The sequence below is a fragment of the Neophocaena asiaeorientalis genome, unplaced genomic scaffold, assembly GCF_003031525.2.
Source record: "Neophocaena asiaeorientalis asiaeorientalis breed wild unplaced genomic scaffold, Neophocaena_asiaeorientalis_V1.1 scaffold322, whole genome shotgun sequence".
NCBI classification, from domain to species: Eukaryota; Metazoa; Chordata; class Mammalia; order Artiodactyla; family Phocoenidae; genus Neophocaena; species Neophocaena asiaeorientalis.
Window position 1 is genome coordinate 2,680,062 of NW_020185329.1, and position 15,982 is coordinate 2,696,043.

Genomic DNA, 15,982 nt, shown 5'->3' on the forward strand with positions numbered 1-15,982 from the left:
AAAAAGCAAAGCAGAATACATAAAAAAACACAGAATATGATGGCAGAAATAATATTCTAATATCATATGGTATTCATCAGTAAGCACAATAAACGTAGATACACTAAGCTTTCCAGGTAAAAGATAAATATTGTCAGACTAGATATCAAAACTGTAACTATATGCTGGTTACATAGACATGGAATGAAAGACATGGAAACGTTGAAAAAAAGGATAGAGACAGTCATGACAAGCAAATACTAGCCAAATGAAAGCTGTTTCACTATATTAATATTAGACAACGTCAACCTTAAGGTTCAATGTATCAATATTACTAAAAATAAACTCACTACACTTTAACAAAAGATTCAGTTCACTAGAAAGACAATTTGTCTAAACTAGTATGCATTAAATAACATCACTTCAATATGTATAAGGTAAAAATTGGTAAGTTGACAAGGAGAAACTGATAAATCCACTATCACAGAGGAAGATTTCTATACACATCTTTTAGAAATTGACAGAACAACTGAGCCAAAAAACAAAAAAAATAATGATACAGAAGATTGAAAAATTTAAAAAACAACTTGATAGAAAAGACAAGTAAGAATACTGCACCTAACAATGAGAGAATCACATTTTTTTTCAAGTACACACCTAATGTTTATGAAAATCAACCACATACGAGATCACAAAGAAAATCTCAACAAATCTCAAAGAATCAGCATTATAAATACCATATTCTCTTATTATCACAATGAATTTGGGTTAAAAATTCAAAAAGATAAATAAATAAAGTAGTTGGAAATTTTAAAAAATTTCTAAATTTATGAGCAAAAATAAATAAATCATGAGAGAAATTAGAAAATATTTGGAATTCAAGACAATGAAAGGGGCTCCCCTGGTGGCGCAGTGGTTAAGAATCTGCCTGCCAATGTAGGGGACAGGGGTTCGATCCCTGGTCAGGGAAGATCCCACATGCCATGGAGCAACTAGGCCCATGTGTCACAACTACTGAGCCTGCGAGCCACAGCTATTGAGCCCGTGCACCACAACTACTGAAGCCCACGTGCCTAGAGTCCTTGCTCCACAACAAGAGAAGCTACCACAATGAGATGCCCACGCACCACAATGAAGAGTAGCCCCCACTCGCCGAAACTAGAGAAAGCCCGTGCACAGCAACAAAGACCCAACGCAGCCAAAAATTTTTTAATATATAAATAAATAAAAAGTTTAAGACAATGAAAATACTTCTGGTAGTTACAAGCTGTATGACCTTGAACAAATTACTTAACTTCACTGTGCCTCTATTTCCTCACCTAGAAAATGAGAATAGTAATTGCATCTATTACTTGTTGTTAGAATTCAGTGTGGTGATATATAAACCACTTGGGCTGGTACCTGGCATATGGTAAATGCAATATAACACCAAATTGCTGTTATCATCATCATCATCCCAAAACATAGGGCTTTAACTAAAGAATTATTTAGAGGAAATTTTATAACCTTAGAAGTGTACAATGGAAAATACTGAAGACTGAAAATTAAAGAGATAAGCATCCAACTTAAGAAGTTAGAAAAATAATACTAGAATAAAACCAAAGCATAAAAATTAATGAAATAGAAAGTAAAGATACAAGAGAGGAATCAACGAAGCCCGAAGCTGGCCATTTAATAAACATCAGTAAAAGAAATAGAAAAAGAAATAAACAATGTTAGGAATAAAAAAAGTGGCCAAAATTCAGATGTAACAGAGAATATTATGAACTTTGTATGAATAAATATGAAATCTTTTGAAAATTTTCTGTAAAAATATAATTTGCCAAAAAATGATTGAAGAAATATAAAAACCTAAGCAGTCTTAAACCATTAAAGAAACAGAATTAGTAATTTAATTTTAATAATTAATAATTTAATTCTAAAATTCTAGTAAGTTTAACAAGGAAAACATTAGGTGCTGGTGGCTATACAGGTGAATTCTATGAAGTTTTCAAAAAATAAATGTCAAACTTCCATAAACCATTCCAGAAAACAGATAAATAGGAAACATTCCCAACTCATTTTACAAGACTGGTTTTAAAACTAGACAAAAACAGCATTTAAAAAATTACATGCCACTATCATTCAAGAACATGAGATACAATATCCTAAATAAAAATATTAGTCAATAAAATCTCACATCATATAAAACAAATAATGTACCCTGAACAATATGGGTTTATCTCTAAAATTATAAGTTTAAGATCTATTAGTACAATTTACCACATCAAAAGAGTAAAGGAGAAAAAGTCCATATCGTCCAATAGATGTAGAAAAAGCATCTGATTAAAATTAGTATCCAAACACAGTAAAACAACAAAACTTTTTAGCATATTCCACAAGGGAACCTTCTTTACCCTACTAGAGGATATCTACAAAACAACAACAAACAAAACAAAACCAAGCACACAGACTCAGTGGTGACACTTTACCACCATTTCCCTTAAAATCAGGATTAATGACACCATATACAAAAATTAATTCAAAATGGATCAAAGACCTCAACATAAGAGCTAAAACTATAAAAACTCTTAGAAGAAAACATAGGTGTAAATCTTTGTGACATTGGATATTGTACACAGGCAATGGTTTCTTAGATATGACACCTAAAGCACAAGCAACTAATGAAAACAGTAGATGAATTGGAATTCATCAGAATTAAAACTTTCATGCTGTAAAGGACATCATCAAGAAAGTGAAAGGCAACCAATAAAATGAGAGAAATGTTTTTCAAATCATATATCTGACAAGAGACTTATATTTGAAATCTATGAAGAACACTTAAAACTCAATAATGAAAAGACAAATCATCCAATTTAAAAATGGGCAAAGAATATGAATAGGCATTTCTCCAAAGAATATATACAAATGGCCAAGAATAAGCACACAAAAGAATGTTTCACATCCCCAGCCATCAGGGAAACACAAATCAAACCCACAATGAAATACCACTTCAAAACCACTAAGGTGACTGATCAAAAAGACAAATAAATAATGAGTGTTTCCAAGGATGCGGCGAACTTGGAATCCTCATACACTGCTGGAGGGAGTGTAAAATGGTATAACCACTTCAGAAGACAGCCTGGCAATTCCTCAAATGGTAAAACATAGAGTTACCATATGACCCAACAATTCCACTTGTAGGTATATACCTAAGAGAAATGAAAACGCATGTCCACAGAAAAACTTGTACACAGGGCTTCCCTGGTGGCGCAGTGGTTGAGAGTCCGCCTGCCGATGCAGGGGACAGAGGTTCATGCCCCGGTCCGGGAAGATCCCACACGCAGCGGAGCAGCTGGGCCCGTGAGCCATGGCCGCTGAGCCTGCGCGTCCGGAGCCTGTGCTCCGCAGCCGGAGAGGCCACGACAGTGAGAGGCCTGCGTACAACAACAACAACAACAAAAAACTTGTACACAAATGCTCATTGCAGTCTTATTCATAACAGCAAAAATGCGGAAAGAACCCCAAAATTCCATCATTAATGGATAAAATATGGCGTACCCAAAAATTGAATATTACTCATCAAAAAAAAGAAGCGAAGTACTAACTTGGGACTGACATATACACACTGCTATATTTAAAATAGATAACCAACAGGGACCTACTGTATAGCATGGGAAATTCTGCTCAATATTCTGTAATAACCTAAATGGCAAAAGAACTTGAAAAAGAATAGATACATGTATATGTATAAGTGAATCACTGTGCTGTACACCTGAAACTAACACAACATTGTTAATCAACTATACTCCAATATAAAATAAAAATTAAAAAAGGAGAAGTGAAGAACTGACACATGCTACAACATGGATGAACCTTGAAAATATGCTTAGTGAAATATGCCAGTCACACAGGACCATATATTGTATGTTTCCATTTATATGAAATGTCCAGAACAGACAAATCCATAGAGACAGATTAGTGTATTTATTCATTTCTAGAGCTGGGAGATATAGGGGTACTAGGGGATGATGGCTAAGGGGTACAGGGTTTCTTTGGCAGGGTAAGGAAAATGTTCTAAAATTGATTGTGGTGAGGGATGCATAACTGTGTGAATATGCTAAGAGCCATTTAATTGTATACTTCAAATGGGTGAATTTTATGAATTTATAGATGGGTGGATTTATGAGTATATTTCAATATAGCTATTCTTTTTTTAAAAATTTTTTTAAGGAAAAAATCAGAATTAAGGCCAGGATATTCACTATGACATTTTTATTGAGCATGATATTAAAAGGTCCTAATCAGCACAGTAAGATAAGAAAAGTAAATTAAGGTATAAGGATTGTAATTTCATTCTTTTACATGTAGCTGTCCAGTTTTCCCAGCAACACTTATTGAAGAGGCTGTCTTTTCTCCATTGTACATTCTTGCCTCCTTTGTCATAGACTAGGTGACCATATGTGCGTGGGTTTATCTCTGGGCTTTCTATCCTGCTCCATTGGTCTATATTTCTGTTTTTTTGCCAGTACCATACTGTCTTGATTACTATAGCTTTGTAGTATAGTCTGAAGTCAGGGATCCTGATTCCTCCAGCTCCATTTTTCTTTCTCAAGATAGCTTTGGCTATTCAGGGTCTTTTGTGTTTCCATACAAACTGTAAAATTTTCTGTTCTAGTTCTGGGAAAAATATCATTGGTAACTTGATAGGGATTGCTTTGAATCTGTAGATTGCTTTGGATAGTATAGCCATTTTCACAATATTGATTCTTCCAATCCAAGAACATGGTATATCTCTCTATGTGTTGGTGTCATCTTTGATTTCTTTCGTCAGCATCTTATAGTTTTCTGAGTGCAGGTCTTTTACCTCCTTAGGTACGTTTATTCCTAGGTATTTGATTATTTTTGTTGCAGTGGTAAATGGGATTATTTCCTTAATTTCTCTTTCAGGTCTTTCATTGTTAGTGTATAGGAATGCTAGAGATTTCTGTGTATTAATTTTGTATTCTGTGACTTTGATTAGCTCTAATAGCTTTCTGGTGGCATCTTCAGGATTTCTATGTATAGTATCATGTCATCTGCAAACAGTGACAGTTTTACTTCACTCCCTAAAACCATACACAAAAATAAACTCAAAATGGATAAAAGACCTGAATGTAAGGTCAGACACTATAAAACCTCTTAGAAGAAAACATAGGCAGAACACTCTTTGACATAAATCGCAGCAGGATCTTTTTTGACCCACTTCCTAGAGTAGTGAAAATAAAAGTTAACAAATGGGACCTAATTAAATTTAAAAGTATTTGCACAGCAAAGGAAACTATAAACAATACGAAAAGACAAGACTCAGAATGGGAGAAAATATTTGCAAACGAAGCAACGGACAAAGGATTAATCTCCAAAATATACAAATAGCTCATGCAGCTCAATATCAAAAAAAAAAAAAAACCCAATCACATAATGGGCGGAAGACCTAAATAGACATTTCTCCAAAGGAGACATACAGATGGCCAAGAAACACATGAAAAGATGGTCAACATCACTAATTATTAGCGAAATGCAAATCAAAACTGCAACGAGGTATCACCTCACAGCAGTCAGATGGCCATCATCAAAAAATCTACAAACAATAAATGCTGGAGAGGGTGTGGAGAAAAGGAAACCCTGTTATACTGTTGGTGGAAATGTAAATTGGTGCAGCCACTATGGAGAACAGTATGGAGGTTCCTTAAAAAACTAAAAATAGAACTACCATACGACCCAGCAGTCCCACTACTGGACGTATACTATATTCAAAAAGACAAGTGCACCCCTATGTTCATAGCAGCACTATTTACAATAGCCAGGACATGGAAGCAACCTAAATGTCCATCAACAGAGGAATGGATAAAGAAGATGAGGTACATATATATAATGGAATATTACTCAGCCATAAAAAGAAACAAAACTGAGTTATTTGTAGTGAGGTGGATGGACCTAGAGACTGTCATACAGAGTGAAGTAAGTCAGAAAGAGAAAAACAAATATCACATATTAACACATATGTGGAACCTAGAAAGACGGTATAGATGATCTTGTTTGCAAAACAGAAATAGAGACATAGACATAGAGAAAAAAACATATGGACAGCAAGAGGGGAAGGGGGGGATGAATTCAGAGATTGGGATTGACATGTATACACTATTGATAGTATGTATAAAATAGATAACAAATGAGAACCTACTGTATAGCTCAGGGAACTCTACTCAGTGCTGTGTGGTGACCTAAATGGGAAGGAAATCCAAAATAAGGGGATATATATATATATATATATATATATATATATACATATAGCTGCTTCACTCTGCTGTACAGTAGAAACTAGCACAGCATGGTAGAGCAACTATACTCCAATAAAAATTAATTTTTTAAAAAATGGTATGAGGATTGTAATGAAAGGGAAAAAAAGTCTACAAAGAAATCCCAGAAGACTCTACAGATAAATTATTATCATTATGTGTTGATAATTATTATTATCATCAAGCTTGCTGATTATAAAATCAATATACAAAAAAATAAAATTTATTTTTTATACTAGCTACAAATGGTTAGAAAATATAATTTTTTAAAGATTTTTTTTTTACAGTAGCAGTAAAAACTATGTAGCTAGAGATAAATCTAACAAAAAATGTTCAAATTCTTTATGGAGAATTATAAAGCTCCACTGAGAGACAGTGAAGGAGGGCATTCAAGGCCCATGCCTATCTAGTCGTCCTCTGAGATTAAGTTTAAAAGGCAGGTTGCGACCAGATCACACAATGTCCTTTCTTCCTTAAAAAAAAACAAAAAAACAGAAACATTGCCCTTTCCTTACCCCTCTGTTAAAGTATGAGTAACTGAAGTCCTTAACACTCCAGGGATATGAGTTTATGTGAAGGTTTTAGCACTAACAAGGGGAATTTGGAGCAGTGGAGGGCTTCAAAGGGAGAATTTCCTTTTTGTACAGTAGAAACTAACACACTTTGTAAAACAACTATACCACAATTAAAAAAAAAAAGAATTTCCTTTTTAAGGCTGAATTTATGTTTTAAATGAAGTGAAACAGAATTTTTTAATGAAGTAGAATAGAAAATACTAAAGTGAATTTCTCATAATAAGGCCAAATATTCTTTCACAAAATGCTTGTTTCAGATGGATGTATATGTGAGTGTGTCCTGGATTCCTGGGTATAACATATTTCTTAACTGTGGATAACAATCCTAAAAGTTGGAAAAATGCTGATTTTGATGCTTGGCGACTCCAAGATCTCCATTGTTAGTCTGGCTCCTGTCCACCCACAGTTCCCGAGCTCCTTTCCAATGAGCTGCTGGAGAGTTCCAAGTGGATTGCCTTGCAGGATCTGAGCAGATCTAGACTTGAACTTGTTACCCTCTTTGCTCCAGACAAGCTCCTTCTCACATATTTCCCACTTAGTTCTGCATAACCCGGCCCTGCCCACCTCACCCTGCCCCACCCTGCCCCCCAGATATATAGGAGGTATGAAGAATTACTCAAGTCTCCCCTGCACCTTTCTACCGTTGTTCAACCTGGGTACCTTCCACCATCCTTCCACATTCCCATGTTTTTATGGGTCATTCCCCTTTCCTTAAGACTTCCTTCAAATGCCTCCCTGCACCTTGAAGACACCCTGATTCACTATGGCTCCCTCCACATCCTTAGAGTTCCTTGTCCACAACTCCAGTGTGGCTTGTGTATGTGTTATGTGTCCTTCTGTCTTCCCCATAGACTGTGAGCTCCCGAGAACCCTGCGCTGTGTCTGTCTTGCACACCATTGTGGTGTTCAGCGTGTAGGAAATCTTCGTTAAGGATTTGTTCAATCAAGAGCAGATGTGGAGCCAGGAAGCACCAAGGGCAAACTTCACAGCTCTGTTTCTTTCTTGCCTTTCCCTCCTAATCCACATACAGTGTGCCTTCTCCTGTAGAGACCCTGAGCCCACTAAGCCACGTGCGCTGCCCCACCTTCCTCCTCTCCTCCTCCCTCCCCCTCCCCTCCGTCTCCCCTCCGCTCCCTTTCCCGGCAGTGTCCCCTGTACAGCACAGGGAGAAGCCAGGGGCCCAAAGAAAGAATGCAGACTGACTCACACCCCCACTTCCTTTGGGTGTAATCTGTCCCTGATTCTCACCGGAACAGCTGGCCCTCTTTGTGCCCCTGAGCTCTTTGTGTCACATCAAACAATGAAGGCTCTGCCGAATGCACCCACACAGCTCAGCACAGAAGCAAAGAATGGACAAATGAATCCCTGGCGCCAAAGTAGATCTGCCCCCAGTACCACGTTCTCCTCACTTCTGACCAGGCTGTGACAACAGCCTCCCCTTCTCTCCCTTTCTCTACCCCTTCCTTAAAAGGCTTTGATCACATCCCTACTCTACTCAAGGACCACATGTGGCTCCCTATGGCCTAATGAACCAAATTCCAGCTGTCCTTCCCAATCCGCAAAGAACTTCACTGAAGCCGCTGACCCAATATTACGTCTGTCCCCTCCTTCCCTACACTCCCCCTTATGCCAGTGGGATCCACGTCTTCACTGTGTCCCTGTGATCACTACCCCTGCCCGTGTGCACGCACACACCACTTTCAGTCATTACCCAATATTTTGAGAACCTACTACGTGCCAGGCACCATATTTGGCGCTCAGGGCAGCTGGGGACAAAACAGACTGAACCTCTACCTCATGGAATTTTCATCTAGAGTAGGGTTTCTCCCCCTCAGCACTGCTGACATTTGGGGCTGGATAAGTCTTTTGTCGTGGACAGGCCATGCATTGCAGCATCTTTAGCCCTATCCCTGGCCTCAGCCTGCGAGATGCCAGATGCTCTCCTCTCCCCATTGTGACAAGCAAAAGTGTCTCCAGGCATTGCCTGGGGAACAACACTGCCCTCTATTGAGAGCCACGGGCCTAGAGCAGCAGAGAGGACTTGTTACAAATCATCTGAGGAGCTTGTTAAAAAAGCAGGTTACTGGATGCCACCCCAGAGAGGGGCCCAGGAATCTGCATGTCAATGGCCATGCTGGTGACTCTGATGCAGGCTGTTCCAGGACATCTGTTGGAGGAACACTCAAGTGTTTCTACACAGGAGACAGACCAATAATCCCATCAAGTTGATTCATTACGGTGATGAGATGTGTAGGAAACAAGATAGGGGAGCAGGTGCTATTCGTGCTTCGATGTGGCAGCCGCACCCTGGTTGAGGGTCAGGACAGCCCCAGGAGCAGCTAACCAAAGGTTAAGCCAAGTGTGACAGCACAGGTAGGGTCAACCTGGGAGAGGTGCGAGGAGGCGGTGCCACATCTCCGCACCTTTGCTCCTGCCCCCTTCGGTTCCTGATGTGCACTTCCGCTCACCTGCCCAAAGCTTCTCCTTCCTTCACGGGCCCACTCAGGTCAAGCCTTCTCCGGGCAGCCTTCCCTAACAGCTCCAGCCCAGTGGTGCCTCCCGCCTTAAACATTTCAACACTCATTCCTATCTCATGTGTGGCCATTGTGTTTCCCCAAGTAGACATCAAGCCCCCTGAACACCAGGACCACATCATCTTCTTTAGAGACCCCATGGTGCCCTTCCAGGATTGAATGCATGCAACTTTTGCTTGCTTGATTGGATTCATTCAGTCCCTGGAGTGAGGCCTGTGAGGCGGCCTCTGAGACTGAGGGGCTCAGGGTCTCTGTGTGAGAGGATGGCATGCAACTGGTATGCCCGCTGAGCTCCGGGCAGCCGGCACACCCACCCAAGATCAGGGAGGGCCTGCCAGGGCAAGCACCTAGAAGCTGAGCTGCCATTTGCCGTGGGCACGGATATTCTCCCACTGTTGACGAGACGGCAATGATCCCGGCAGCCCCGGCAGCTCTGGGTAGGTGCCAGCAGGGGGTAGGAAGGAACCCACAGCCAACCTGCTGAGGAGTAAGTGCAGCAAGCAGGCCATTTGGGGCCCAGCAGGGTCATCTCTGGGGGGCAGCAGGCCCAATGGGCTCTGGCAAGCCGGGAGACTCTCTGAAAATATCCTTTAAAGATATCAGCACCAGGCAGAGCTCGTCAGCTGTCCTCAACCAGAGAAAAACGCTCTCTGGGAAGGTCAGGAGCAGCGGCTGGTTGGAAACAAATGTCCTGGCCAAGGCGCCTCATCCTACCCAGCTCTGGGACATGGAGCGGAAAATGGCCTAACTGCTTGGCTTTCCTGCTGTGAGCCAAGGCCCGGCAGCAATGTCACTCTGTCATCCCTGAGTGCCGCCCAGACTAGGGGCACAAATGACTGCTGTGGAATCCAAAGGACGAAAAGAGAACAACTCTTTTATTATTTAGAAGTTTAGAGAAGACGGGATGTTTATATAGCTAGCCAGGCATTTTGTTTTCTATCAGCCTCGCTGGGGAGGGGCAGCGAGAGTAGGAAGACAACTGACAGCAAAGGAAAAACCTCCAGTATAAAAGAGAGGTGGGTTCTTTCCAAAAGAGGCTCTGAAATGGGAGGATCCTGGGGCAGCCCTCTCCCAAGCCCTGAAACCAGGCAGAGTAACCCGAAGCTGTTCCCCCGCCAGCAGGGCAGGCAGATGAAAATGGTTGGTATTTCCGTATATTTTCCGCACACACAGGGACTGAGGCTGGGCCCGAGTTTCTGAGTGACACCTCCTACTGCTCTGTCTCTTAATGGAGTTTGCCCGTGGATGAGGTGGGGTGGGGGGAGAGCCCAGGAGGGGAGGGTTAACTTCTGCTGCAGCTCTGACCTTCTGCGTAAGGATGAGAAAGAACCATCTGTTTCAGAGGGATCAGGGTGTGAGTTTCACAGATCCAGTGGTTACTGGTTTATAAGGATTCACTATCTCTGTCGCATCGTCCTAGCCCATTATCCCCCCAACCTAACCCGGCACTCCTGCGGGGAACAATATGCTTTTTCCCCTAAGGGCCACCACAAAAGTTCAGGACTCGAGTGGTAAGCCTATCCGATTTTGAGCCCTCCACACCCGGCAGCCTCTCCTCCAACCAAATGGCCAAATGGCGCTGTAGATTTGGGGACACCGATCTGACCCCTGCGGCCGCTCAGGGCATTCACATGGATTTATCGTCAGCTTGGCCGCTCCGAACTCCAACCTGTCCCCCATTTTTCACAACAGAACAAAGTTGTTGGGCGCCTCCGGCCAGCGCTGGGCAGGCGTTCTCCTCTAGCTGGGAGTAGAGATGCGCTTCGAGCGCGGTGACCCGAACCTAACGCGGCGGTGCTCGAGGCTAAATTCAGACCCACGGTCGCTCACCCCGGGGACGCCGAGGCGGATGCTGCGGCCGCCACCTGGGGACTCACCCGCGGGCTCCGCGCACCCCGACCCGCGCTCGGACTTTCTTACCTCTTGATGTAGTTCCTGCCATACAAGATCTGTTGCAGCAAGGTCACCAAGGCGAAGGCGCAGATGAAGATGAAGAGCAAAGTTCGGTTCCCCAACAAATCCCGGTTCGCCGAGGGGTCCGCGTAGCGCATCCTGGCGGCCGCTCGCGCACGGCGGGTCGCGGCGTGCGCCAGGCGCCTGGGGGCCCCCGCAATCACGCGCGGGGCTGCGGGGCCCCTGGGGGCGCGCGGCCCACCAGGCGCCTCTGCGCGCGGTCAGGAGGGTGGAGGACTTCTCCGGGCAAAGTTTCCGGCTGGCGAAGACGGAGCAGGGGCATCCGAGCATCGCCCGCGGCGGGGCGGCTGGCAGAACAGGGCAGGCCTCTGGGAACTCGACAGCGGCCCCGGGCCTTCCCTCCGGATGCCTTTCCCTCCCGGCGTCCGCGCCCGGCAGCCTCCGATTTCCCTGCGGAGCGGCGACGCCAGGTGCCCTGAGCGCGGGCGGCCCCTCCCGCCGAGGTGGCGGCCAATGGGGAGCGGGGCACGGGCAAGGTCCGCCTGTGCGCCCGAGAGCGCCGCACACCGCCCCCTCCGGCCGGGCTCCGGATCGGTCTTCGAGCGCAGTGCCCGGCCCTGGCGGGCCAAGTCCGATCTCCGGGCCCGCAGCGAGGGAGCGCGAAGGTCGGCCTTCAGTTCTGCAGATGGGAGGTAGGGGACAAAACACCCGGACAGTCTGGGTGAAGACAGGCGGGCGATGGAAAGGGGAAGGGGTGGAGCGGAAAATGCCGGGTTTGAATCGTGGAATTTAAAAAGGAGGCAGGAAGGGAAACCGCGGCTGCGGAGCTGGGCTGGCTGGAGGGGAGCGTTTGCATGCGACGCGCAAGGCACCGAGTCACCGCCGCGGCCGAGTCCTCGCGCTCTCGGGGAGATTTCTCTGGAGAAAGCGGAGCAAGGTCAGCCGGGTAGCCCTTCAAGGACGGAGCGCGCGGCTCCTGCATGCTGATGGCCTGCGGGATCGCCCGCCCGCGTCCCCGGAGCCCCACTCCAGCAGGGAGGAGATTCAGGGGCTCTCTGCCAGGGCCACAGGCCTCCTCGCATTCCCCAGCCGCAGCTCCCGCCTGTTCGTCAAAGACCTCATTGTCACCGAGACACTGGGACCTTGTCTCATCCTTGGAACCACTCGTAAATCTTAGGTCAGGCAGCTGGCCGCCTTCGGGAGCCACTGTCCCCCAAAGCTTTAGTAAGTCACTGTCTAGAAAAGTCTGTGCTTCAAGAGTGCACACCAGGGAAAAATAAACAAATGCAATGCCAAAGCCGTACCGCATCAGAAATCCTAACCTCGAACTGTGCTCCCCGCTCCTCCCCTCACCCCGCACCCCACCCCGCACGCCCAGCCACAGCCCTGGCAGCCTGGCACTGCGAGTCTCCACCGCCTGGGAGTCACGTGCCCCCGGCGGTCACCACGTAGCCCTCACTGGAAGGGCGCCCCTTCCCAGGTCCCTCCAGCCAGTCGGGGAGGTTCTAGAGTCAGGTCGGGGCTTCAACTTGGAACTTGACTGGAACTCGAATCTCTCAGCGAGAAAAAGAACTTTGACGGTGAAGTACCCAGACTCCAATATTCTGGTCTCGGCATTTAATAGTTCGCTCTTTGAACTGAAAAGACCAAAGAACACATGGTTAAATCTCATGATTAGGGTTCCACCAATGTCTTGGAAGTCATGCTAATTTACAAGGTGAAAGTGGACCCTGTGCTATCTGTGTATCAAATGCATATTATCCATGAGGTTGCCAGTAGGCGTTTTAGCCAACGAAAGAAATAATACATAAACACTTAGATGGTCCATTATTATTATAATCCCCACATTTGATTGGTGTCTTGCACATCAAAATGCTTGCTTTTGCATGTACTAATGAGTTAGCACCTCCTAGGCTCCGGCTAACCCAGTCTACAGTCAATAGGTTCAAAGCTCAAAGACTGGAATCGGAGAGGTAGCTCTTTCTCCCACACCCACAGGCAAGGTTGGCTTCCAGGGAGTGGGACCAGTGCCGTAACCACACCCTCAGCCTTGGCTTAACGTTCCACTCTTACCGTCTTCAAATTCTCAATTTTTTAAGAAGGAGGTCCAGTACTTCACTTTGCAATGGGCCACATAAATTATGTAGTAGGTCCAGCACGCAGGCTCAAGTTAACAGAGTCCTAGCTCTTCACTTAGTTGGCCCTTGCCCGCAGTGTGGATAAGGTATATCACCATCACGCCAGGCAAGGCACTCTCTTGTCTCCTTTCCTTTCCTGCTTATTCTCCACTCACGTCAGGTACCGACACTTATAGCTGTCTTTGGATGCACGCTTCCCTGGAAAAACCAAACAACTCTATTTTAAAGTAATAAATCCAAATTATTCTAAAAATGTACAGCTTGCTGAGTTTTCACAAGTTAAATACACCATGTAATCGGCACACACCGATCAAGAAACAAAAACGTTATCAGTCCCCCAGAATCTCCTCCTGCAGCTTTCTAGTTACTACACACTCAAGAATAACCACCATTTGACTTCTAACACCAAACATCAGTGTTTCCTTTTCTTGCATTTTATGGAGGATGGAAATGGAATCATACATTATATGTTCTTTCATGTCTGACTGCCTTTGCCCACTATTGACTGTGAGATTCATCCCTGTTGTGTGGTAGGCAGAATTCTAAGATGGCCCCCAAGATTCCTCATCCTCTCTTGTACTCGCAGCCTCTCCCAGTTATTCAACTGAACATTAATCTAGGTGCTGCTGTAAAGGCATTTTGCAGATGTAATTAAGACCCAGATCAGTTGGCTTTAAGGTGTGGAGATTGTCCTCAGTGGGCCTGATCACATGAGCCCTGAAAAAGGATGGGGCTTTTTCTGGTGAAAGGGAAATGAAGTATGAGAGGAATTGACACAAGGGAAATTCTTCATTGTTGGTATTGAAGATCGAGGGGTCCACATGGATACAGATGGTCTCTAAGAGCTGACATTGGCTCCTGGTGACAGGCAGCAAGGAAATAGGGACCTCAGTCCTCCAGTCACAAGAAAGGGCCCGAATTCTGCCAACAACCCAAATGAACATGGAAGAGGATCCTGAGCTTCAGCACCTAACACCTTAACTTCAGCCTGTGAGGCCCTCAGCAGAAAACCCAGCTACACCGGGCCTGGATTTAAGACTAGCACAACTGTGAGCTGGTAAGTGTGTGCTGATTTCAACCGCTAGGTTTGTGGTAATTTGTTTCATAGCAACAGAAAACGAATGCCTCGTGTGTTAGAGTTCAGTTTATAGTATGCCATTGTTGGACTGTAGTACAACTTGTTTATCCATTCTCCTGTTGACGGACATCTGCGTAGTTGCAGCCATGAACATTCCAGAGCACGTCTTTTGGTGAATATATGCGTGCGTATCGGTTGGCTATCAGGATTTAGAAGTGAAATTGCTGGGGCATGGAGTAACTTATGCTTAGCTTTAGTGACTACTGCTAAACAGTTTCCAAAGGGATAAGTTATTTTTTCATAGGTAATTTATTCAGACTTGCCGTGACCTAATAAGGAACTGGTCCCATCCTAGCTGATACTAACTAGCTAATCTAATAGCAAAAAGCCCACCAAGCCAAGAGCCAAAACAGTCAAGAGAAAATAACAGCTTTAGACCCTGGATACTGTCTCTCCTCAATGGCCTGGTCACCTGCATGAATCAGCAGTGAAGAATATTGATGCTGGCATTAGCCATAGATAGAATCTCGTGGCAGTAGAGTGGGCCCTCCATATCCACAGGTTCCACATCCTCAGATTCAACCCACCAGGGACTGAAAATATTTGGAAAAAATTCCAAACTCCAGAAAGTTCCAAAAAGCAAAATTTGAATTTGCTGTGTACCAGCAATTATTTACATAGCATTTAAACTGTATTTACAACTATTTACATTGTAGTAGGTAATATAAGCAGTCTAGAGATGTGTATAGGTTTTATGCAAATACTATGCTATTTTATGTAAGGGACTTGAGCACTGGTGGATTTTGGTGTCCACTGGGGCCCTGGAACTTATATATGGGAGGTATTTGGATCGCTTGATACTCTGCAGAGCAATAGTCTGGACTAGCAATAGTCCAAATCTCTGCTGACACTGCTCTTCTGATCCTAATGGCATTTTAAACCTGTCTCCACAGGAAGTCAAAGAAGTGTCTTTCACATACACACAATTGCAAGCATCTATGATGGAGTCAGAGCCTGAAGATCTTGAAACACGGAGGTCTGCAGTCCCTGTCGTTTCTATTAACGGAAACATGGTTTTATTTTAAGCCAAATTGGTATTCTGATTGTAGAATTGCAGCAAGTACTCAGAAGGCCTTGCAAACAAAAGAGTAAACACATGGAGAACTGGTCCCTCTGCCAGATTCAGCGAACACCATTTTTATATCCTAATTGCCGGGAATGGGGACAGCTGCATCACTGTTTAAAACACACACTCATGCACAATTAAGCCAAGAATAAATGTCAACACTGGCACAGTCTGCTAAATAACTGATAACTGATGGGCATTACTCATGCTGTGAGCATTGTCTCCAATGGAAAATGGAAAGATTCCTATTTTGAAAAGATCTTAGAGGTTTCTACTGGTTTAAGAAAGCTGGGTTTACCGAGGGGGAAAGGGGGGTGGTG

The 15,982-nt window shown here is 44.2% G+C and overlaps 1 protein-coding gene across 2 annotated transcripts in view; it reads right to left on the reverse strand.

The window, feature by feature from the left end:
- The window catches only part of ST8SIA5 (ST8 alpha-N-acetyl-neuraminide alpha-2,8-sialyltransferase 5), a 62,963-nt gene extending 51,506 nt beyond the window's left edge, over positions 1 to 11,457 (reverse strand). For both annotated transcript variants that reach the window (XM_024734693.1, XM_024734694.1), the window contains exon 1: positions 11,327 to 11,457. In XM_024734693.1, the coding sequence (XP_024590461.1) occupies positions 11,327 to 11,457 (131 nt within the window). The remainder of the gene's footprint in view (positions 1 to 11,326) is intronic.
- Positions 11,458 to 15,982: the final 4,525 nt, after the last annotated feature.